This window comes from Trichogramma pretiosum, unplaced genomic scaffold (assembly GCF_000599845.2).
Source record: "Trichogramma pretiosum strain Unisexual culture from Peru unplaced genomic scaffold, Tpre_2.0 scaffold53, whole genome shotgun sequence".
NCBI lineage: Eukaryota > Metazoa > Arthropoda > Insecta > Hymenoptera > Trichogrammatidae > Trichogramma > Trichogramma pretiosum.
This window is the reverse complement of record NW_019641626.1, coordinates 53,223-78,525: the sequence shown is the minus strand read 5'-3', so window position 1 is coordinate 78,525 and position 25,303 is coordinate 53,223. Positions and strand designations below refer to the sequence as shown.

The following is a 25,303-nucleotide window of genomic DNA, read 5'->3' as shown; positions in this document are numbered from 1 at the left end:
GTGCAAATCGATGCCCAAGACAAGTGGGGCAACACGCCTTTACATATGGCACTGGACTACGGCTTGGTGTACACATCCGAAATACTGCTGAGAAGAGGCGCAGATATTAATTTAGTCAATGCAGAAGGATTAACTCCTCTGCATATGATTTGCAAGAGAGATAACAACATTGAACTGCTGGAGATGTTCTTCAACATCAATGAAGAAAAAAATCAGGTTGCACAGATTGATGCCCGGGACAAGAAGGGCCGGACGCCGCTGCAATATGTCGTGGCGAATTATAGTCCGCGTATGGTCGAATTTCTATTCGATCATGGCTCTGATCTATCAAACTTCGTTTTTCCTTCTGAAAGTGACTTCGACGAGGAATATGATATACGGATTCATAGCTGCAGCAGTCGTATTAAATTGAGATTAGCATCTGGCTCGCTGGCCTGCGTCGAATGTCTCGAGAAAAGAGGCTACAAACTGGATCGAAGCGACGCCCTGACAATCATGAACGTTCTCGTTAAGAAACAAGTTTTCGAGATGCCATTGGATCTCGACCAATCTTGGTACGAAGATGAATCGTTCACGAAAGAGACCAAGGTACGTCCGGGTCTGTCGCTCTACGATTTCATCCGTTCACCGCCCGAAGAGGCGACAAAATTACTTACGTACATGGAATACCTCAATTTTGCCCGATGGTGTTTTACCCCGATCTATCCAATTGAGCCTTTTAATGCTTGTATTGCGCATCTGTGTGAGATGTCATCGAGACGATTTTTCCGACGCTGGGCTCTGGATCCTTTGATGAAACTGACGCACTACCGACTGCCGATTCTCTGCTGTGAAATGGTTATCAAGCAGCTGATGAACGAAGATTTACGGCGTGTATGCTTGGCGGCCACAGGACAAACTTCGTGATGTCGATGAATATTTTTACAGTCTTTAAATTTCTGATGTTATTAATCGTTGCATATTTTCTGCTTTATTGTAATGAATAAATACATTTTCAAATAAATCAATTAATTAATTAGTTTGGATATAATTTTTTGTTGTTTTTACTTCTACATGCATGTTGTGTATGAGGCCCGGGATGAACAATCAAGCGCGATAGTGAAAAGAATATTTTTGATTGGCTGCTATAAGTACCAAAGTGTCTGTCGGCTGAGTTGACTCGCTTCTTTCGCTGCAAAAAGTTCCCGCGGCTACTTCTTAGCGCTCGCTGACTTTTGCATGTACCACAACGTCCGTTTGATTATGTGTAACGTCTTGGTGACTCTTCCTCTCTTTCTCGCGCTCATTCGTTTTCCTCGGGCTGTGCGTGTTTATTGAGTGTCGCAGCGCTCGCTCTGTCACAAAACGACAATCGACATGTTGTGATTTGTGGGCTATATCGCGTCAACTGTCCTTCCCTCTTTTTGTTTTGATTTTTCATATTTTATTCTGCTTCCCTAAGGCAAATATGAAAAAATGATTGAAACATGATTTTTTATGTCAAATTTTATGAGGAATTCAAATTGGATGTCAAAAATCACATTCATAAACTCCAAATACCTTAATTTCTAAATTTCAGCCTCAGTGGCAAAAATAAACATGTTCGTATTATACGGTACATAGTTCGGATACACCAAAATACAGCTTCTGATAAATATTGGTAGTTAGCAGACAAACAGACTTCATTATTGAACATTATATGAGTCAAGAATAAAAGAAATCTCATGTTTTATTGACACATATGAAGGTCAATAATGAAGTCTGTTTGTCTGCCAACTACCAAAATTTATCAGAAGTTGTATTTTGGTGTATCGATGAATATATTATAATACGAACATGTTTATTTTTGCCACTTAGGCTGAAATTTAGAAATTAAGGTATTTGGAGCTTATGAATATGATTTTTGACATCCAATTTGAATTCCTCCTCAAATTTTACATAAAAAATCATGTTTCAATCATTTTTTCATATTCATTCTTGGAAAGCACAATAAAATATGAAAAATCAAATTACAACTTTGATCCAAGGGGGGGGGGGGACAGTTGACGCGATATAGCCCATGTACGTAGCTCGCGCAGATGTGTACAGTAAACAGTTACTGGTTTAGTACACGTTACGACGCCTCAGCGTGAACATCCAATATATGTGTCGCATCGACCGCAGCTAGTCATTGTAGATTCTGGTCGAAGAAATAAAAAAGTGACTTTGTGTTGTGTGTTTAAGTGCGTCCAACAATAAACATGTCCAACAACGAATCTCGTGAGAATGTTAATCGCAGAGTTTGCGTGGAAAAATTGAAAAGTATTCGTGAAAATTTCAATTGGAAGAAGAGGAATAGTCCCCGTAAATTATTCAATCTAATTAGTCCGTTGATCAGACAATGGCATGGCCCATATCCCAACCTACGTGAGATATTTCGGCCTAAAGAAATTGATTTGCTTCTCAAGTATGCCTACTTCGAATGTGAAATGGATGATGATCCTCTAGTATTCTTGGAGTTCTTAATTAACGCCGGCTACAAGGACGAGCCCGAAGTGGACGGCCAGGTGGATGACGACGGCAAGCCACTGCTGCGCCGCACAACGCTGATACATCACGAGGAAGACCAGACCTGGCTGCTCCAGCTGTTCAAAATTTACGACAGGTTCGACTTGAACTTCGTCGATGAGTCTGGATACACACATTTCCACGTGGCCTGCGAGTTCGGCTGCAACGATGCCGTTCGACGATTTCTCGAGCTCGGCGAGGATCCCAATCTTCTCGTGCCAAATACAGGCGATTCGCCGTTACACATGACTGTGACCAATCATCACGAGACGGCGGCACGGTTGTTGCTGGAAGGCGGCGCCAACCCGAATCTGGCCAATTTGAACGGATGGACTCCTTTGCACTACATATGCAAAATGAACGGAGAAGGAGGTCACCAAGATGACGACTATGCGGAATTATTCCTTAAAATCAATGATGACATCCAACAGACGGTACAAATCGATGCCCAAGACAAGAAGGGTAATACGCCTCTACATATGGCACTGGACTACGGCTTGGTGATCACATCCAAAATACTGCTGAGAAGAGGTGCAGATCCAAATATAGTCAATGCAGAGGGATTGACTCCGCTACACTTGATTTGCAAGAGAGATTACAACGATGACTTGATGAAGATGTTCCTCAACATCAACAAAGAAAAAAATCAGGTTGTACAGATTGATGCCCGGGACAAGAAGGGCCGTACACCGCTGCAATATGCCGTGGCGAATTTTGGTCCGCGTATGGTCGAATTACTGCTTGATCATGGCGCTGACCTGTCCGGGTTTGTTTTTCCTTCTAAGAGTGACTTCGAGGAGAAATATGATTTGCGTATCGGTAACTACGACAGCATCATTCAATTGAGATTAACATCTGGCTTGCTGGCCTGCGTCGAACTTCTCGAGAAAAAAGGATATCAACTGGACCGGAACGACGCCCTGACAATCATGAACCTATTCGCTGAGCAGAATGTGTTCGAGAAGTCAACGGAGCTCGATCAATCTTGGTACGACGATGAATCGTTCGCGAGAGAGACGAAAGAGACCGAAGTACGTCCGGGTCTGTCGCTCTACGATTTCATCCGTTCACCGCCCGAAGAGGCGACAGAATTACTTACGTACATGGAATACTTCGATTTTGCACAAATTATTCTTCCCCAGTATTATCGTATTCCGCATTTTGAGGCTAGTATTGCGCATCTGTGTGAGATGTCATCGAGACGATTTTTCCGACGCTGGGCTCTGGATCCTTTGATGGAACTGACGCACTACCGTCTGTCGATTCTCCGCTGTGAAACGATTATCAAGCCGCTGATGAACGAAGATTTATATCTTATTTGTTTGTCGGCTGCAGGACAAACTTCGTGATGTCGATGAATATTTTTACAGTCTTTAAATTTCTGATGTTATTTATCGTTGAATATTTTCTGCTTTATTGTAATGAATAAATAAATTTTCAAATAAATGAATTCATTGATTTGCGTGGATTTAATTTTTTTGTATTTACTTCTTTATGTACGTTGGGTATAAGGCGCGGAATGAACGATCGAACGCGACAGGGCAGAGAAATTTTTTGACTACAAGTACCAAAGAGTCCGTTGGCTGAGTTGACTCGCTTCTTTCGCTGCAAGAAGTTTCCGCAGCATATACTTCTCAGGTCCTCGCATGAAGCTTTGTAACGTCTTTGTATCTCTGTCTCTCCCACATAACATAGGTAGGTACCCTTGCTGTACTTCGCTCGGGCTGTTCTTTGTGTGTCGCCCCGCGGTCAAACGACAATCGATATACTTGTAGCTCGCGCACATGTTTACACTGTAATGTTATAGATCGCCGTGTTCAGTACACGTTACGACGCTTCAGCGTGAACATCAAAGAAGTATCGCATCGACGTGCAGCAAGTGATTCTTGATTTTCGAAAAAGTAAAAAACAGCTTATTTTATTAGTGCTTTTGTGTTGTGTGTTTGAGTTCGTTGAACAATAGACATGTCGTCAAGCGACGATTCTCGTGAAATTGTCAATGATGACGAAATTGACGAAATTGAACGGTGCTTGAACGAATTTGCTAGAGTTAACGTTGAAAAATTGAAGAATATTCGTGAAAATTTCAATTGGGAGGAGAATGAGTCCGGTGATTTAGTCGGTCAAATTCAACCCTTACTTATGGACTGGCTTGGCGCGTATCCTAACCTCCGTGAAATATTTCTGCCGAAAGAAATTGATTTGCTTCTCAAGGATTCCATTAAGTGCAGAACAAAAAGAACAGGCGTAGATGACAATGCAGGCGATGTGTTCTTGGAGTTCGTAGTTAACACCGGCTACAAGGACGAGCCCGAAATTGACGAAGACGGCAAGCCATTGTTTCGTCGATCCACTGCAGTGCATCGCGTGTCCGAAGAGGAGGACCAATTGTCTACGATGGGAGATCTACGTGAGCTTTTTAAAATTTACGACCGATTCGACGTGAATTACACCAACGAATGCGGATTGACGCATTTCCACGTGGCCTGTGAGTTCGGTTTCGACGACGTTGTGAAAAAATTTCTCGAGCTCGGTCAGGACCCCAACTGTCTATCTCAAGAATCGGTCAATGTCGATCCACCGCTAAATATGGCTCTGACCAATCATCATGACACGGTGGCACGATTGTTGCTGGAAGGCGACGCCAACCCTAATTTGGCCAATTTGAACGGAAGGACTCCTTTGCACATTATTTGCAAAAGAAGCGAAAATCTTGGTGACTACGACGGTGACTACGCGGAAATATTCTTTAAAATAAACGAAGACATCGAGAAGACGGTGCAAATCGATGCCCAAGACAAGTGGGGCAACACACCTCTACATATGGCACTAGACTACGGCTTGGAGAGCACAGCCTGTATACTGCTGAGAAGAGGCGCGGATGTAAATTTAGTCAATGCAGAGGGATTGACTCCTCTGCACCAGATTTGCAGATTTGATGACAGCAGTGACCTATTGGAGATGTTCTTCAACATCAACGAAGAAAAAAATCAGGTTGTACAGATTGATGCCCAAGACAAGAAGGGTAATACACCTTTACATTTGGCTCTGGAATACAGCTTGATGGTCACAGCCGAAATACTGCTGAGAAGAGGTGCAGGTCCAAATATAAACAATGCAGAAGGTTTGACTCCACTACACGTGATTTGCAAGAGAGATTACGACGATGACTTGGTAGAGGTATTCTTCAAGATCAACGATGAGCTTCAGCAGACTGTGCAGGTTGAGGCCAAAGACGAGAAGGCACGGACACCGCTGCAATATGCCATGGCGAATATTTTGCCGAATGTGATCGAGTTTCTATTGGATCACGGCGCTGATCTGTCTGGATTCGTTTTTCCTTCCGAGAATGACTTCTATGAGGCATGTGATGCGCGATATTGGGAAATTTGGGGTGACTTGAAACTAGCATCTGGTGCACTGGCCTGTGTCGAACGTCTTGAGGAAAAAGGTTACGAAATGGATCGCAGCGACGCCTTGACAATCATGAACGTTCTCGTTATAAAAAAAGTTTTCGAGATGCCATTGGATCTCGATGAATCCTGGTATGATGACGAAAGATTTTCTAGACAAGCGGCAAAGATAGAGATACGTATAAATCTGACGCTCTACGATTTCATCCGATTACGACCCGAAAGGAAGGAAAAGCTACTCACATTTATGGAATACTTCGAGTTAGCACGTGTGAATTACGCTCGAAGAATTCCTGAAAAACCCAGGGAGGCTTGTACTGCGCACCTTTGCGAGATTCTTTCGAAACGATTTTTCCGACGCTGGGCTCTGGATCCTTTGATGGAACTGATTCGCCACCGATTGCCAATTCTCTGCTGTGAAATGATCATCAAGAAGCTAAAGAACGAGGACTTACGTAATGTTTGCTTGGCAACTGCAAACCAAAGCTCATGAAGATGACGATATTTGTAGTATTTTTTAATGCTTAGAGTTATTCGTTGTATATTGTCCATTTTAATTCAAATATATGGTCGATTAAAAAAAAAGAAGTAGAATTCATTGGCTTTCGTAGATTAAAATTTTTTCGTATTTCAATTTAATTTCAATTTTCTTTAAATTTCATAATAATTCGTTGTTATTTTTATCCCTTCTCGTCGTTTCATATACAAAGTTTAAATACGCACGTACACTCCGCACCGTCGAAGAGGAAGAAAAAAATTTCAAAAACACACAAGTATGTACGTAAGCAAAACTGACGTCACGTCGTAGATTATAAACTTTCGATGCCTCAACGAATATTTTATACCCATACAAATAGCATGATAATAATAAAAGGCGCCGCGCGCGAGATCCACCGCTCACCCCACAACTAAACAGTTGTGTGCGTTAAACACAAAAACAAAAACACTCCGCGGATTAAATTCGCACCTTTGCTCGCGCGCCCCCCACGGTATTCCGTATATATGTACGTACGTCCTATATGATAATGCACTACTACTGCACTCAACGAAATGGTAGTAGGTACATAGTGGCAAAGCTCCAGCATATAAATGTGCGTGCGTGGGTGGGTGGGTGTGTGTGCGAGTGCAAAAGGGCGCGCACACACACACACACGCATAAGTTGAGAAAATTCGAAATTCGCCGAGCGAAATTTCTCCTGTGTGCTTTGTGCGTCTCGCCGCTCGTATTAAAGTTATTGTTGTTGTTGTGTCTGCAGTATTGTCGAATGGAAAGTTCATTCGCGCGTATGTAATTCAATAATACCGACATACTTTCTTTTCGCTTCCAACTTGGAGACGAGTTGCTTGTTCCTTTTTTCGATTCACTTATCGTCGATCGCCTTCCAAAAAAAAATACCGCAATGCACAACTCTGCGATCATTATACCCTCATTTTTTCGCGCGCTGGCATCATTAATACCCTTCCGCGTTCTTTTACGTCTCTCTGTGTGTATACATATAATATTTTTTATTTTCTTCTCTCTCTCTCTCATTTTTTTTGTTTTTCCACAACGAGCTCGTTTGTCGCTGCGCTTCGCGCCCACCCCGCGCGCGCGCTCGCGTATGCAGTGTGTACACATTGTATAAAAACCACGGTGGCGGTTTTGAGCTCGTTACACGCATACACCACCAACACACATACACCCCCTTGTCCTCTTTTGTTTCATTCATTTTTTTTTCTCCTTTCTTCTTTCTTTATATTTTTTATTTGACACCCGCAGAGTCGGCATTGTGGAAAGTTGCGTTAAAAGAAGCTTTTTACCACCGTATATATATATGGAGCTAAAAAGGAGCGAGCTCTGCAGGTGAATGCGAGGGAGTAGTAGCAGCAGCAGCGGTGGCGGCTCGTTTCATTTTTTTTTTCCGCGATAACTGCGGAAACAGACGGATGCGACTGCTCTGCGTCGCGACACCGAATACACTCGTGAAATGTTCAAATGTGTATGGTGTTAAAGTCCGCGACGTTGATTTTTTTTATTTTGTTTTTGTTTTAATTTTTTGTCTTCTTTTTTGGATTTTTTATCTAGCGTTAACTTTTAATTTGGCAAAATGAGTTAGGACGGAGACGCGACAGTGCAAGATTATCCGATTACAGCGTCGTTCAATTGTATCTCGTTCGTCCCGCTTTTTTTCTACATAGACGTATAAAAGAGTATTTCATTAAAATTTCAACTCGCGAAAAGTAAGTTTTCAAAAATTTAGGAGAGAGAGAGATTTAATTTTGATTGTCAGGCTTAAAAAACATGAATTTAATATGAGGCATGGAGCTGCTCTGGCCTCGTTTGACTCGTGCAAACAGCTGCAGCTGCACACGCACATACACACACTCAGTCGCATACACAGACTCCACCCGCTTAATATAATTCACTTCTCGACCAAGTTACCTCGTCAGTGGCGTACGTGTGCAATTATTATTGCTCTTGCATAGAGCGAGAGAGAGAGAGAGTTACGCGCGACCGAAAACTGGGTTTTCTGGCTACAAAATTTATTTCCGAAGTGGAAATTTTTTTTTATGCCCTTTTTTTGCTAGTCAATTTTCTCTTTACGAAGTTCACCTGTAGGTCGGAGAGAAAAAAAAAGGATGCAAATTTATGCCGATGCATTCGTACGTGTACACCTGTCGTAGTCGTAGATTAAAGGAAAATGTCTGGCACTTCTTGAGAACTAGTAAGGATGCAAGGCCTCTCTCGTGATTGAGTAATAAAATTTGAAAAACATGATCATTTATGAATTTTCTTTTATTTGTAAATAAAACGAGTAAAAGAAATCATTCTCCTGCGTTTAAACTAAGATTGAAAGCATAATAAAACGTTCGTTTTGGTACAATTAATCTAACGGGGGTAAAACATTATTGACAGCTCAATACACAAAATTGATATTTGAATAAATCACGGCAAAAGATAACGTGCGCCATGTATCATCGGATTCCTTTTTCTTTAATATATATTTTGTAACTTTTCGCACAGAAAATAGTTTTATCTTTCTTTATATGTCTATTCATATATCTCTTTTTTAGGACAATATCTTACTTTAATTTACATTGTTTTTTTTATGTACATACAATATACTCATTCTTTTATACAATTATTTTTCATTGTGAAGTGCATGTTATAAGCTCATTTCGACTGCAGAGAACAAGGATCAGAATAAAGTTTCATTTAAAAATCTTACATATCATTAGCATATTGAATTGTACATTCAAATGTATGAAGCATGCAATTATTAGTTTCTATCGCATCAACAAGTGTATAATTAATCATTCAAGTACTTTTTTTCGCGTAGTTAAAAATAGTTAATTTTTCAAAGATTGAATTGTTAACAAAATTGTTATACTATAAACAAACATATCAATTGACACACTAAGATTAAAATTTTTAAAGGTATTTAGTGCTTTTATAACAATTGCAATTGCCCATGTTAATTTCCTTCGACTCACAAGTTTCGAGTATAAAAAAATATCCGACCACAAATATACATTACATATAAATAAAATATCTTTAAAAACACTAATCTTTGCTTCCTGAATGTTTTTAAATGCAACGATCTATTTAATTACCAATTAATGGAAAAAGTAAAATCATGCAGCTCAATTATATCAATATTTTGAAACTACTTCGTAACCGGTAATTAATAAGTCTTGACTATGGTTTGGAGAATAAAAGTATTCTTAAAATTATAAAAAAAATTCAATTGTTTATATAAATCTCATTTTGTTTTAAGCAGTCTTCATTAACAAAATCATTTTTCAAACTCGCTTCGCACTTCATGTTGTGAATAAAATGTATTTACGCTGATAGCGTGTTACATTGCGATCACAATCAACATAAGGCTTCACTTGTCACGACTACAGCAAAAAATATAAAATTGTTCATTAATATATAACATATGTTCATCAACGCTCAATTATTTTCATTTCTTGTATCGTTTTTTCTTAAAATTTCAAAAACAATTATTTAGGAGATTTTAGAGCCGATAAAATAGATTACTTATTGCAAAGCTGGTAAGAGCGATTTAAAGAATACGTTTATTTTCAATGATTCCAAAACGTATCGACTGGATTTTTTTCACCTATGTGTATATTAATTGTAATAAGGAATGCGATAAAAGATGAGCTTGACTTCATCTTGATTTTTTGTTATCATTCAACGTACACCTCACACATAGCAACGAAATTAATCTCGCTCCAACGAACAACATTTCACGTTGGTCTATATATATAATATATATTTAAATATATTAATCGTGATACTCTAAAACAAGTAACGATTGATGATAATTAGCTAAAAAGTTTCTGTTGTGATGCGTCGTTCTCAAAGGTGCTCCAGGCATTATTTAACTCCATAAACATTAGTTTTGCTAAATTTTCATTCTCCGTGCCAACTTGCTGAAATTTCGAAAAAATATTCGATGGTAAGAAATGAATGACAAATAAACCGAAATAAATATGTAAATGATACATACTTTATCTGGGTGTACAGCTAAACATGCTTTTCGGTAGGCTTTTTTCACGTCGGCCGGCGATACCAACATGTGCATCTCGCATTTTTGCCACTTGCAGCCGTCCCAACAGATCGAGTGCATCGAACAAAGTAATGCTCGAAGATTCCCTTTCTTGCCCTCGGTCCACTCGGCAACTTTGAGCGTTTCGGGATCCATAGTTTTAGCTGCCTCGACTTTGCGCATCTCGTTCATCGTTTTCGGTCCGTTGTTTTCGGCCTTCTTCGATGTGAAAAAATTGTAGCCTTGACTGCCTAGTAAATCTTCAAAAGCGTCACCGCTTTTCGGTGGTTTTTCGGATGACACGTTAGTTTGCGGCATCTCATACATGGGTGTGTGAGCCTGTTGCATTCGCGGGGTAGTCGCATGGATTGGGGTCCCTGAAAAATGACACGTTAGTATCGATCGATTTTTCACGTACAAATCACATTTTCATTGTCCTATTTTACCTCCGGTTGCTGGACTTTGAGATTGAGGCGTATTCGTTGTACCGTTCCAGCTGGAGGCCAAACCCGCTCCCATGGTACCGGCTAGATCTGCGAATGGATCGGGCTTTGGAGGTGGATTTTTGAAATTTGGTACGCTAGTATTACGTGGAAAGACATTTTCAGTGTTCAAAGTATTAGCTGCTGCCTTTGGTTCACCCCAATTGCCTGTAAAAAGATCGATCTTGTAGAAAGAAATAACGTTGTAGAAATCAAACAAAAAATTCATTAAACACCTAGATTACCTAATTTGCTGCTACCAGCGAATGGATCGAAAATATCTTTGGACTGCGAAGTATTCGTCGAACCAAAATTATTTTTGCTCTGACCAAACAACAGATCTCCATTCGTTTGACCGAACATCAAATCTGCCGCCGACTTGGCTTGATTTGCAGTCGGAGTATTCGGAGGCGGAGGCGCTTGAACGAACGAGCCGAAACCGCCCAATAAATCATCATTGACGGCGGCGGCGGGTTTGTTGTCGATCAGCGGAGCGGCTGATGGCGTCGCATCTTGGGCAAATATGTCGAATTCCGGCTTGATGTACGTTGGCGTCGGAGCCGGCGCTGGCGTTGCATCGGAGGACGGACCACCGCCTAAATTGAGAAGATCAGCTTCGACTTGCGGCGGAGGAAAGTCCGCAACCAAGGATGGCTTACGCGGCAATTGCGGTGGACGAGGTGGTGGCGTTGGTGACGAAGACGGCCGAACTAGCGGGGCGGCTTCCGGAGTTGGTTCCTTCGATTGCTATTGAAAACGTAATCATTTGATAAAATATTTGTAAGGAGTCGCGATTACAGTGACAAAATATATTCACGAACCCGCAAATGGTTGATTGATCCTTCGATTCTAAAGTTTTCCAAAGTCTCTTCCATCTCTAACGTGCTACCGAACAGTGGATCGGGAATTATGTGCTCGGTGGTGGCGTCCTCGGCCTCCCAGGGTGCCGGCACCCTGGCGAATTTAGCCGAATCTTCGCCGATCATCGCGTTGACCACGATGCGAAAGTGGCCGCCTATCTCGGGCGTGTCGTCCAAGTCCTTCTTCTCGAATATCAGGGTCGAGTCCTTGAGCGGCACGTAGCCCGTGTGGAAGTGAAAGGATGCCATTTTGATGCCGATCACGCGGCCCAGTTGCTGCCTCGCGTGATAGAGCACCATGCTGATGTCACCTCGTACCGCAGCGTCGCCTAGGATCAGGCACACTTTTCCCTCGTTCATACCGAACAGCTTCATCTCTTCGTACTCGTTGCGTTTGGTTGAAAAAACCTATGGAATCGAAAAATTTTATCATTTACTTGTGAAATTAGCTCCGGGAGTCTTGCGAGAATAAAATTTCATGAGCTTACCATTGCTCCATTACTGTAAATCTCAACGTATGGACGACAGCCATCCCTGGCTCTAGTGAAAAGAGGGACAGGTTGGACGAGCAATGATCTCAGTATTAGTGGCTTCATATGCGGTAACTTGTGGTTAGCCAACTGCGCCATGTACTCGATCATCTTAATTTCAGAAGGTTGAATTTGCGGCGGCTGGCAGCGACGCGTCGCAAAGAGATTCAGAGCTTCGTCGACGGTGTGCACGACTCCCGAGTAAAGCAGAAGCGAGCAAGCTACGACGGCGCTAGCTCTTAAGCCATCCTGAAAATTTTAAATGCAGAGTTTTATGACTTTGCCCATAATTTCTAATGTATTCAACATTTTTGACTTACATTGCAATAAAGGACGACGGTGTGGTGTACATCAACATCTAAAAACCTATGAATATCTTGACAAATTTGATAAATAGCGGAGAGCAGAGGTGCATTGGCCTCGCCCGACGTAAACGCGAACGAGCAATCTATGTGCTTGCCAATGAGCCTGGCCACGTTAGGTCGTCCCTTGGATAAATTATAAAATTGTATTTTCGTAGGCGGTGGATGACGAGCTTGCAAAAACGCACGGACGTCTTCCACGTGATTCGCACGGTAAGCCGACTCGATACCGTCGGCTGGATAAGGCATAACGAGGATGCGAGACGTGATGTAACTCGCGTCGAGTTCCGTGCGATTTATGCTTTGCTGCACGGTCTGCATGACTTTCGACGAGGTATCCTTGAGGTTTCGGAAAATACTGCCAGCCCCGCCTTTGATCGAACTGAACAAGCCTGTTTTAAATATATTTCTAATTATTTTTCCGTTTTTATTATTTACCCGGTATACGAAACAACTTAATTGAAAAAAATTACTATTTTTACCTGAGCCTGAAGATTGTTGGGGTTGTCCATACTGTCCTGGAGGCCCTGGCCTTGGAGGTCCTGGTCTTGGTGGTGGTTGCATAGAGTTATTACTTCCTGGTGGTGCTGGTCTAGGTGGTGGAACTGCAGCAGCATTGTGAGGTCCGGGTCTTGGTGGAATTACGGGTTGAGCAGGCTTAATTGGCTCAATGTTTGCAGCCTCACGTGGATCAAAACCATTCGATTCTGCTATTGCTGCTAAACGTTCTAAAATTGCTGAAGTAGTTAAGCGCTGCATGGGAGAAGTTTCTAAACATCCCTTGATCAAATCATTGAAACAAGCTAATGTTGGATTGTTTGGGATTGGAGTATATTTGCCATTGACTATAGCTAACTTGTTACCTAAAATTATAAAAAGGTCATAGCTAAGTAATATATTCTATCACTTATATCTCAATTTAAAATAAAACTTTATCATACCCTCTGGAAAAGGATGTCTTAAAGTTACTAGTGTATATATTACGCAGCCAAGAGCCCAACAATCCACTGGTGGACCAATTGGCTCATTACTCCATGTATCCATCATTTCTGGAGCTCTGTACATAGGTGTTGTATATTTGGCCAAGTGATCTTCAAGTTGTGCATGTTTTTGAGCGTTCCAGGAAGTATCTGGTAATATTTGTTGGAGGGTTGTACTTCCAAAATCACAAAGCTTAACCAAACCATCTTGTCCAATAAGAAAATTTTCTAACTTAATATCTCTATGTATAAAAGGCTGAGGTTGACTGTGCATATGGTGAACAGCTTTGGTGGCTTGATAAGCTATTCTACATATTTGAGCAACACTAAGCGAATTTACTGATACATTTCTCAAAATATCCGCTACAGTCCCTCCAGGGCATAATTCTGTCACTAATAAATATTCATCTCCTCTGGATCCACTTTTATTAACTTGCTGTACGCACAAAAATTGTATGATGTTTGGATGGTTCGTCAAAGCTTTCAAAGTTTCTATTTCTTGATGTATTGTTTTTTTGGCTTCTTCATCAACTGCTATCATCCGCTACAATGTACAAAATAGTATTATTAACATCATATCATTCCTATATATTTTACCATTGTGAAAAATGCAATCTTACTTTGAGAGCGTATTCTTTTCCAGTGGAAACATCTACCACAGCAAAAACTAAGGCCCATCCTCCTGTAAATTAAAAAATTATACAATGTAAAATATGAAACAGCTTTCTAAGAAAACACTCATCAGTGTTGCAAAAATGTTTGCTTTCTCAATTATGTAATAATATGCCGCACGCGGCGGCAGCTTTTGTTCTAAAACGAGCCAATCCTCGGTACAGAGCGGTCTTTTAAAAATCGAATTTCTCAATATTTAGTTTCTAGAAGCGAAAGAATGGCATGTGTGTATCTAACAGCCTTAGACGTCTGATATCATTAATAATTTAACCTTCGGAGAAATGAGCGAAAAAACCCGTCGATCAATCGACGTCGTGTAATGTACAACGTGCATTCAGCGACGACGACGACGACGCGCACGATCGATATAGGTATAAGTATAAAATCTGCCGATGCAGCGAGATGATAATTAATCCGATGAACATAATAATGTAAACTGTGTGTAATTGTGTGTGTGCGCTATATACATAGATATAAATGCAAACGGAGATGCATATATTTGTTGTATAAAGAAATGCAAGCCAATGTTTACATCACCGTTCTCCGTGCAGCAGCTTTCGCGCAGCCACGAGCAAAATCAATAAATTCGCGCGTAAGCACGTGCGTCCTATTCCTTCTGTATATAAAGTGTAATAACAGACCTTCGGAACGATAAAATTAACTTAGCTCCGAAAAGAAAAAACCGTGGCCGTATAAAAAGAGACGAGGAAAGATCTTTAACTCAATCGTTGCACCGAAGATGCACGCGCAGCAACAATTGATGCAAACAATGAGAGAGCTACACGACGGAGAGACAAGGAGCTGAACAACAATAATAGCTGCCTGCAACTACGATCGCAATGGTCTCAATCAACATCTAGATCATCGGAGTCGAACTGTCATTACGCTCAATAAAAAGCACATAGACATAAATGTCCTCATCATCATCTTGTCTCTCTCGAGCATCCTCCTCCTACACACAGAGACACGTATACGTATACAAAGGTAACGAGATATTATACATTGTGTCCAATATATTGTACTACGCTATACGGACGTGTTTATCGTTAATGCGCCAAAAAAACTTGACATATATTCGGTGAAAATAAACCTATATATCGATCCTAACTTCGAAGAAACTCATCATCGTTTCTCTGTATGTATATTCCTAAGTCGACGCTCGAGTGCCTGCTGTTTCTGCCTCTAAGCACCTCCGCGCTCGATCGCTCGAGCGTTTTTTTTGTATAATATACAGCAGCGTGGTGTGCGAGAGGCATGCATGCAGCACGCGCGCAGGTACAACCTATAGGCATACATAGGCTTTGTATATCATATAGATTTGAGAATAGAGAATCATAGAAAGAGAGTGTACAAAAAAAAAGTGAGGAGAAAAAAAGCAGGAGAAAGGGGCGGTACGAAGGTCACCATACTTTAATAGCAGGTGGGAGGCTGTGCGCGTTTGTGTATACGATATATAAAATATAACCGACTCCGAAGCACACAGCGTCGTCGTCGCGCTTGTTATACGCGCGACACGATGATAATGGGTTTTTCACAGCTCTATCTATCTATCTCTACTGCTACGCACGGTAGGAGGATCCGCAACGGTGCGTATGTGTGGGGAATAAAAACGGGATAAGCAATCGTCGTCGTACCTTCGGCGATCAATCGAGTGACTCTCAATTTGACGCCGTTGACGTCGAGATTCTGTCCGACCAATTCGCTGCCCGCCGACGATGTGGCCGTCGCCGTGTAGGCCGTCGTCGATGACGCATCGCCGCCGTTGGAGCCAGCCGGGCCACCGTTCAGGTAGCCAAAGGCTGATCTCAGATAATCTGACATCTCGCGTTACGTTGCTCTCACGCGTAACGACACATAAACACGCACACTTCACTGCACTGACAACGCGCACTGCAACGATTATTTCCGATAGCGACGATGCTTCTCTTGCTGCCACAATTCTTCGATAGTCGTGTACATGTGCACGGCTGCTTGCTGCAGGTTGTTGGTATGGTGCGAAGCAGGCCTCGTACGGCCGCACACTGCTCTTTCTTGTATGCGCTTTGAGTAGGCGACGACGACTATGATGATGATGCTCGACGTGCAATGCGATGCAAGTCGTGCGTGCTGCTCCGTGTGCGAACTCTGCTACGAAAATCAGGCTGCTATAAAGAGCATTGTAAAATAGCCAGGCTGCTATAGTACAACTACACGGTATATAAACTCCGTTTGCTGCTTGCTGCTGGCTGCTGCTGATATTGCTGTGCTGGCAGCGCCAAAAGTTTTTGCGCGAGCAATCGCGCGCAGATATTTGCAAAGAGTGAAAGAGTGAAAGAGAGAGAAAGAGAACTGAGCGCGAATTTTTGAAAGCTCAATTTCAAAATCAAACTTTATGTTACGCTACTAGATTCGATTTTGTTTAAATAACTTGTCGAAAGGAGCCTGCGTCATTAACACTCCGGAGTTGAAGATATTAATTGCAAAAAATTAATTGCAATTTTAAATCAAAAATACAATTTCATCGAGAATTCAGATGTTTCTGCAATCGGAGTTTTCGACTCGTAAAAAGACATTTAAAAAACTTCAAAAAGTTCAATTTTATAAAATAAAGTAATCTCGTCGATGCTCTTTAAATATGCACGTGTGGATTTAGCTTTGACTCGACATTGTTTTGGAGAAATTTACTTTCTATTTACGAATCCGACAGTCATACGGTAATGAATCTCCATCTAATAACATAGCGCTGCAATCGTCACAATGACGTTTCGAAGTCGTCTCGCCGTACGTGCATGGACTCCCATAACATAACACGCAGTCGGTGTTGGAGACGCGAGTGCCAAGTAATACAGCAACGAGGCTGCCGCTCGACACTTGGTATTCGATTGAGATAATCTACTCGTAAGTCCGTGAAAACCGAACGATGAAGCACGATAATCACTAAGGTATTTTTCTATATTTTTTATTCTATCGATAATAATAGTGGGATATGAAGACGTAACTATTTCTAAAAGTATTGAAACTTTTTAGGTTAGGTCACTGGTCTCCGGCTCTGTTTACAAGTGATTCGTCGTGACTGTCAAGCGCTGCGGTGGATCGGTTTTTAAATATCCGACTCCACGATTACAAGCCACCGAAACAAAACATTGAAAGTTAGTTACGTAGGATAGACCCGAGCGCAATCATGCAGCAGCCTCAGCAGCAGCCACCGCAACAGCAGCAACAGCAGACGCAGCAGCCGGCCAACTGCCTGCAGATGTTCTCCATGGAGTCCATGTACACGATCAAGGACCGTTCCCAGACCAAGTCTAACCTTCTCGACGACGGCGGCCACTCGGGCAGCGGCGGTATCTCGAACGACGACGACGGCGCCCTGTGCTCGCTGTCCTGCCGCAACCAGCTGGCGTTCACGCGCATCGTCGATATCGACAATGTCGGCGTCAAGAGCTGGGGCTATCACGTCTACGTGTGCGACATCAACTCGCCCTGGAACGCCCACAAGGTGCTCACCAACAAGAGCAAGATCTCGGCCCTCAAGTGGGATCTGACCGGCGAGAAGCTCGCCGTGAGCGATTACGACGGCCACGTGCAGCTCTGGACCTTCAAGGATTATCTGCGCAACGAGTGGATGCTCGTCGGCTCGCATCACTTCGCCGGCGAGCACATCATGGGCATGGTCTGGTTTCACAATGGCAAAAAGACCCAGCTGGTCAGCGAGAAAAAGGACAGTCCGCAGTACAGCGAAAAGTTCACCAATTCCCCTTACGCCCCATCGGTGAAGCAGTTTGGCGGCAGAGCTGCCCAGGGTGTTTTTGTGGTGTCGAACACGGGCATGCTCGGTGCAGTGCTGATAAATCAAGACGCGCCTCACGCTACTATTTGTGCTAGCGAGAGCATTGGAATTACTCGTCAAAGAATAACAGCTGTTGATATAAGCTACGCTAGGAATGGTCAGTTTCTAATAGCCATCAGCGGAGGTAGTGTTGCTCTGCCTATTAGATGTTACAGTGTATCTGTTAGAAAGATTGACGAACGATGTAGCATAACGTCGCAAGCTTTACCAAGTTTCTTTGTACAAGACAACGAAGCTCAGGGAAGTACACCAGTGATTACAAATTTAAAGTTTGTGTCGTCTGAAAAAGTTGATACATTAATTGTGGCAGCCAATAATATGGGCTGTGGATGGATTGAACTGTGGGAATTAAGTGAAAAAACACATACAGTGCACAAAAACTTTCAGGCCAAGACTTCTGATATTTTCAAAACAGTATTTTGGCAGCATCAAGCTACACATAGATGTAATCATGCAATTACAGCAATCACAACGACTAAATTACCTATTATACCATCTACAAGTTATATTTTAGTAGCTTTATCTGATTTGTCTATCCAGTGCTTTAGCAGTGACGGTTTGAAAGGCATTGCAGCTACATCTTTAAATAATCATAACTACTATAACGATCCTCTGCCAAAACGTCAGAAAAGTTCTTCTTCTATAGCTTGCATTGACATGTCTTGGCTAGGATGTGCATTTGCAATTATCAATACCAGTGGAACAATTCATTTGTATAAGTTATTCCCTGAAATAACACAGATGACATTGAATCATGCTTGTACTCTATTGGAGTATTCCATGATTACAGGTATTGATTGGCTAGATCTTATATTATGCATAAAAACAGGTATTGAAAGTTTAGCTGACCGTTTTGAAGCTTCTTTTAATCGACAACCAATTCAAGTGCAGCAGTATTATTATCTTCAGTTCTTGTGTATTAAAAGTTCTCTTTACAGAATGCTAACAAATGGTCAAGGTAAAGCAGCAGATCTTTCTGCTTTAAATATGGTACATTCAGTGGCAACCGCTTTTAAATCATTGTTGAGGCCTTCAGATAGTTTTCATGACAAATTTCCATCGGAGCGTTTAACTTCTGTATTAACAGAAAATATCATAAGTGATGTTGATAAAGTATTGCTGCACATAGAACCCAAAGAATTTACAGTCGAACCTACAACCTTACAATCATTGCAGCAACTTATGCAGTGGGTTGCAGATCTAGCATTGAATTTATTAGTACGCATTCCAGAGCAAAGAATGCAACTAAAATCGAGTGGTTATGAATTATTGAAAGATCATAAAGCTTTGAATATACTTCGTGAGTTATTAGTTATCATTAGAATATGGGGGCTGCTAAGGAAATCTTGTCTTCCCACGTATTCTAGAAGTGCTGATAACATAGATGTTTTAGGATTATTGTTCCAACATTTGTCAAAACTAGTGCAACTAGGAAATGAAAACCAATCAATTGATGATCAATTGATTGACGATTGTTGTCTTTTGCCTAATCAAATAATGATTCCTATGGTGTGTCCAGTGTACAGTATGACAGCAGTTGCTACGCCACACTTTTTCTTCCAGAATTTGCCACTTCAACTAGAATTTGGTGTAAAACCAGACTTGAATTTTGTACCAGAACTAAATCACATAGAAGGTTGTATGAGATACAATCAAGTTGTTGACGTTGTGAAACATATTTATTTAGGAAAAAAACCTTCTACGGTCAAACAATGTACAAGGTGCAGAGGTAAATCTCAAGCTAAAATTACAACGCGAACTGCTGCAATAAAAGCTTGGGAGCAAAGATGGTTAAGAAAGTGCCCGTGTGGTGGTAGCTGGGAAATTTACACAGAAAATCAATAATTTACTATTTTTTCATTTTTTTCTTTTCAACATGAAGTCTACCCACTTGTAAATAAATTATCATTAAGATATAATTGTTAAGGTTTTACAGATTAAAATTGTACAAATGTGAATTGTGCATGTATTAGCTACTTGTATTATATTGTATACACTCACTCAAGTGAGATAGCGAATAAAAATGAAATCAATTTATTATCATAAATTTGAGTAAGAACATTATTTACAGTACCGATGCATCTTTCATCGATCGAACTTGGCAAAGTTTCGAAATTTTGCGCCATCCAATTCTGCCACCCTATCCGTGCAGAAACTCGCCGCTTACGCAGTCGTGAGTCTACCCGACCTCCTGAATGGTGGCAGCTCGCGCAAATATTGCCTACATTATCGCGAAATCTGATATGGAAAAGAGACAAGTTCGCAGTTACTTGCATGTCGTCTGCCTGACCACCACAGTGGCTTGTTATTGTTATATTTCACGACTATTTCAGTATTTTCAGATCTTTTGTAACGTGCCGTGATATCGAGTTATTAGAAGAGCAAGCAGCGGTATACATTTTTTGCACAGTCTAGAACGCAATCCAAGTCTCATCGCTACAATTTTAAATCCATGTATTTTTCTTGTAGTTTTCCGAGCACCATAAACAATAACAGCTGCAAACCCACATAAAGTATAGAAGAACATGACTCAACTACCGATGGGCATTTTCCTCGGCTGCGGAGGAATCTGTCACAGATCATTGTTATTTCTGTTGCAATTCGCGTGGAATTCCAAATTCAGGCTTCCAGCTATAATCGTGGTAGGTCTAGTAGCTATGGACATAAGAATGCAACTTCAAATTGAGCTGGAATATACTCCCTAGGTTAGAAGTCATTGTAATTTTAGTCCTTGTAAATTTAACTGACTGACAGATAATAACCGACACAAGTGCAATATAATTAGAATCTCAAAAGAAATTTTGAATTGAATTTCTGAACTTTGGGTGTTTAACGAGGTAGGAGTATTTGCCTTTCTTGAAAAAGCATATACTTTTGATGTGAAAATCATGAAAATTTCAACGCATGAATTATCTGTCTAAGAGAATGATGAAAGATCATTGGTATTTTGAACTAATTACCTAGGTATTATGACAAGCGTATTATGTCAATTGAGTGTTAAAATTCCATGCAAAAGACTGTGAGATTGTAAATTTAAAAGACTATTAACTGAAACACTTCAGAGAAACATTATATCATTATTCTTGATTGAATGTTGTAATGAATTTTTTCGTAATTCTTAATCAAAATTATTGTATAAACGTCATATCCAAGTGTTTCAAATGTATAATTATATTTGTTGTGGCAGACATATATTAGTATAAAATTAATATTGCTTAATGTTAAAGACATATTTTTATAAAACAAGAGGTACGATAATATATAACTACTACTGTGATTTATAATTTCTTGTTAATCATAAGACATAATGCTATATATATAATAGATATTATTAAGATATTATATTTCACTATATGTGTAACTATGGTTGATGATATGAAAATCTTATGATATATTATTTATATAACTGAGTAGTATTAACATAGCATCATATTATGTCTTAAATGTATTAATTTACATTTTAAATAAAACATTTTATACAACAATACAAAATCAATTTTTTCGATTTACTTTTCATCTCTTCCCGCACACGACTCGTATAACATACGAAACTTAACGACGAACGCATCGATGAATTATCATCAATGAATCATGGGGAAAACGAATTCAAAAATAAAGCCATGTTCATTGTCATATCTTATTTTTAGACATACGTTTTGTCTAGCCGAAAGTGTTTTTTGGTTTAGGGATATTCCGCTGGATTCGATTTCTCCGATTTTTTCATTCGCTGCAAGTGACTATATTCATGCGTGTTTGGAATTGTGCACTGTGCAGTGACGTCTAACTCCTACTGTCACTTGCTACTGCTATCTGCTTCGTGTTATGTTTACTTTGGAAAACACATAAACGTTGAAATTGTTGCTCCAATTCGTTGTATTGTGGAAATAATTAAAAATAAGTGTTGCAGTTTACTTATTTGCTGAAATAACTGCTGAAAGATCGCATGATAAGAGCTAAAAGTGTAAAATAGGTTATATTTATCAGTTTTTTAAACACAACAAAGATTCCAAGGGGTCGAAAATTCTAAAAATTCATTTATAATGTCGGAAGATGATCAAACTGTCAAGTTTGCCAAGCTTAGATGTGCTCCAGAGCCTAGTTTTTGGGCTAAATTTGCCGAACTTAAAATTGATAAATTTAAATTAGATGAAAATATTAAAATTCCTTTGTGGGGAAGCTATAATTTAGAAGAAACTGGACATGATCAACCATTGTTTTTGGATTACACGTCATTCAATGAGTAATTATTCACAAAAAATTTATTTTGTAGATTTACATTGGGTTTCAATTTTGTTACATCAATCACCATTTTTCATTTTAGCGATCTAGAAACTACAACTCATAAATCCTCTATATCATGTCGTGGTTACATGATAAATACCAATACTCTGGAGAGTTACAAGAGTATTGATATGAAGAATTTCTTGAAAACTAATAGTGAAGACTTACTCAACTCAATGAAAGATGGAAATGCTGTGGATGATCCATCAAAACTTATGATATTTTTGCTGCTATGTTTTTCTGACTTGAAGAAGTATAAGTTTTACTATTGGGCAGCACATCCTGCTCCCTTTGACTTACCTGAAATGCATTATGCTGAACCACATGTGACTTTATTGACAAAGTTTCCACAAAGTCAACTGGATAATTTCAAAGATGGCCTTAGGAATTTAAGTGCTGATTCAAAAGGTTTTTTTTCTGTGATAATTGAAGATTCAAATATTTTAAAAGTAAAGAAATTATCCGATGCAATTGCACTTGCTTCTAAAAAAGATGAAAAAGTAATATCAGTATTTCACTTATGATAATTTTTAATTATAAATAATTTATTTATTATAAATTTTCCTTTTAGATTACAGAGAATATTTATTATGCATTTTATGATCCATGTTCATCTGCTGCTCCAGGATGGCCTTTAAGAAATTTATTATCTTTATTATTTATACAATGTCCATATTTAAACTACCAGAAAGGAGTCAAATTTATCTCAGTAAGAGGCTTTAGTGGTAAAGATTCTGTAATTTTTACAATAAAAACCAAAGATCCAGTGGAACAATGTGCATCAAAAATATTAGATGGAAATTTAGTCGGTTGGGAAACAAATGTTAGAGGAAAAATGGGCCCAAACATAGCTGATTTATCGGAGTCCATGAATCCTTCGAAGTAATTTTAAATTTAGATTTGAATTTTTAGTTTTACGTAATATAATTATCATTTCTATATTCAAAAATTAATTTGATTCTTTTCAGATTATTTGACAGAGCAGTTAGCTTGAATTTAAAACTCATGAAATGGAGATTAGTACCTGATTTAGATTTAGATTGTATTAGTAATTTAAGGTGTCTATTATTAGGAGCAGGAACATTAGGATGCAGCGTATCCAGAATATTACTTGGATGGGGAGTTCAGAATATTACATTCGTAGATAACTCAGTAGTATCACTAAGTAACACAGTAAGGCAGAGTCTTTATACTTATGAAGATGCCATGAATAGGCTACCCAAAGTCGAGGCTGCCACAAATGCCCTACTCAGAATTAATCCAAATTTGGTAGGAGTACAAATCAATAAATAAGAATTCTCGTGAAAAATGCAAATTTTAAAACATCAATCATCACTCTTTGCAGAAAGTAGAGGGTGTGAATTTGCAAATACCCATGCCGGGTCACGTAGTCGGGGCCAGTCTCCTCGAGCCGACCAAGCAAGCCATCGCCAAGCTTGAGGAATTGTACACGAGGCACGACGTCGTCTTCCTGCTGCTGGATTCGCGCGAGGCTCGATGGCTACCCACCGTCATGTGTGCTTCCTACGGCTTGGTGGCCATCAATGCCGCTCTGGGCTTCGACTCGTACACCGTGCAGAGACACGGCACCAGACACGAAGCCACTTCGGGCGAACGCAACGAATCTCCTGGCGTAGGCGTCAAAGCACCCGAGGGCAAAGATTTGGGTTGTTACTTTTGCAACGACGTCACGCAACCTGGCAATGTGAGCTTTCGATAATCAAAAAATGTTTTCCATCCAAAAAATGATTTTAATAATAATTGTAATATTGCGTCCGCAGTCACAAGCCGATAGAACTTTGGATCAGCAGTGCACAGTCAGTCGGCCAGGACTGTCCAATGTGGCCGGTGGCTTAGCAGTAGAGCTCATGATCGCCCTCATGCAACACAAGGACAGGTAATGAAGCACGAGCTTTCATTGTATCGAATAAAAAGAAAAATCCATTTGACGTTAAATTAACTTCGCAGAGCCGAAGCTCGTCCTCTACTCGGCGAAGCAGCCAGAGCTTACAACAGCTCGCCGGATCCCGAGTCTCTGGGCCTGCTTGGCGGCGTGCCACACACGATACGCGGCTCTCTGTCGACTTACGAGACGATGCTCACGGTGACTCATCGTTTCGCCTCATGCACCGCCTGTTCGGCGCCGGTGCTGGCCGAGTACAAGGCGCGCAAGGGCGACTTCGTGCTCGACGCCTGCAACCAGCCGAATTATCTGGAAAAGCTCAGCGGTCTGAACGAGCTGTTTAGGCCGGATCTGGACGAGGTACGAGCCATTGGTTTTTGTCTCGGGAATCGTATTCTCTTTCGATTAATTCTCATTAAATTTTGGTTTGTTTTCAGTTATGCTGTGCTCTCGACAGCGACGACGAGGACTGAGGAGATCAACTGCTGAATTCTAAGAAAGTGCATTTTGATGAACTGTAATAATCGTGGTGGTTTGGATTGTTTTCAATCAGTATTTTTATTAATTTCGATAATTTAATTTTGTTATGCGACACATATAGAATTGTACCCAACGTTGATTAATTCATCAGGATTTTAGTCGTTTTATAGATCATTTTTATTTTATCGGACCAAACGGTGTAAAAGCTCTGCGAAGCTTCTCTGAAGTCAAGCTGTAGCGTCGCTTCGTAATAATGTATTTGGAATATATTCCACGAAGAATGAATAAACAAAGTCTTATTAAAACGTTAAATGCCAAGAGAGAATCTGTAAGTAAATTTTTTCATTGAATTTCTATTTCGTTGTTACGATTCGTACACACGAATTGCATTTATGGTACACCTATCACGATAGTCAGTATCGTATGCGCAGTCGAGCGAGCAGCGAC

At 40.4% G+C, this 25,303-nt stretch overlaps 3 protein-coding genes across 4 annotated transcripts; 2 read left to right on the top strand and 1 right to left on the bottom strand.

Moving 5' to 3' along the window:
* Positions 1-8,697: 8,697 nt before the first annotated feature.
* LOC106651611 (cyclin-G-associated kinase) lies at positions 8,698-16,571 on the bottom strand. The gene is made up of 11 exons (XM_014370202.2): positions 15,998-16,571; positions 14,312-14,373; positions 13,653-14,235; positions 13,194-13,574; positions 12,670-13,103; positions 12,308-12,598; positions 11,781-12,227; positions 11,205-11,706; positions 10,924-11,127; positions 10,439-10,854; positions 8,698-10,361 (listed from the first exon to the last, which is right to left on the bottom strand). The coding sequence occupies exons 1-11, from the start codon at positions 16,182-16,184 to the stop codon at positions 10,254-10,256; spliced, it is 3,615 nt and encodes a 1,204-aa protein (XP_014225688.1). The 5' UTR covers positions 16,185-16,571; the 3' UTR covers positions 8,698-10,253.
* A 566-nt stretch (positions 16,572-17,137) lies between these two features.
* On the top strand, positions 17,138-20,582 carry LOC106651367 (mediator of RNA polymerase II transcription subunit 16). 2 transcript variants are annotated; one of them, XM_014369824.2, is made up of 2 exons: positions 17,138-17,284; positions 17,370-20,582. In XM_014369824.2, exon 2 carries the CDS (start codon positions 17,524-17,526, stop codon positions 20,035-20,037), a length of 2,514 nt encoding a protein of 837 aa, XP_014225310.1. In that variant the 5' UTR covers positions 17,138-17,284; positions 17,370-17,523; the 3' UTR covers positions 20,038-20,582. The 2 variants fall into 2 exon arrangements, with proteins under 2 accessions (XP_014225310.1, XP_014225319.1); XM_014369833.2 differs by having other exon boundaries at positions 17,354-20,582.
* Positions 20,583-21,904: 1,322 nt separating this feature from the next.
* On the top strand, positions 21,905-25,168 carry LOC106651449 (ubiquitin-like modifier-activating enzyme ATG7). Its single transcript, XM_014369949.2, has 8 exons — positions 21,905-22,432; positions 22,514-22,973; positions 23,045-23,355; positions 23,442-23,742; positions 23,819-24,178; positions 24,255-24,370; positions 24,442-24,736; positions 24,814-25,168. The coding sequence occupies exons 1-8, from the start codon at positions 22,233-22,235 to the stop codon at positions 24,847-24,849; spliced, it is 2,079 nt and encodes a 692-aa protein (XP_014225435.1). The 5' UTR covers positions 21,905-22,232; the 3' UTR covers positions 24,850-25,168.
* Positions 25,169-25,303: the final 135 nt, after the last annotated feature.

Coding starts and splice junctions, on each gene's coding strand:
- LOC106651611 (XM_014370202.2), bottom strand. CDS start 16,184: ATGTCAGATTATCTGAGATCAGCCTTTGGCTACCTGAACGGTGGCCCG. Junction 14,236..14,311: donor GAAAAGAATACGCTCTCAAA/GTAAGATTGCAT, acceptor TGTACATTGTAG/CGGATGATAGCAGTTGATGA. Junction 11,707..11,780: donor GATCAATCAACCATTTGCGG/GTTCGTGAATAT, acceptor CGTTTTCAATAG/CAATCGAAGGAACCAACTCC.
- LOC106651367 (XM_014369824.2), top strand. CDS start 17,524: ATGCAGCAGCCTCAGCAGCAGCCACCGCAACAGCAGCAACAGCAGACG.
- LOC106651449 (XM_014369949.2), top strand. CDS start 22,233: ATGTCGGAAGATGATCAAACTGTCAAGTTTGCCAAGCTTAGATGTGCT. Junction 22,433..22,513: donor GATTACACGTCATTCAATGA/GTAATTATTCAC, acceptor TTTTCATTTTAG/CGATCTAGAAACTACAACTC. Junction 24,371..24,441: donor CTCATGCAACACAAGGACAG/GTAATGAAGCAC, acceptor TTAACTTCGCAG/AGCCGAAGCTCGTCCTCTAC.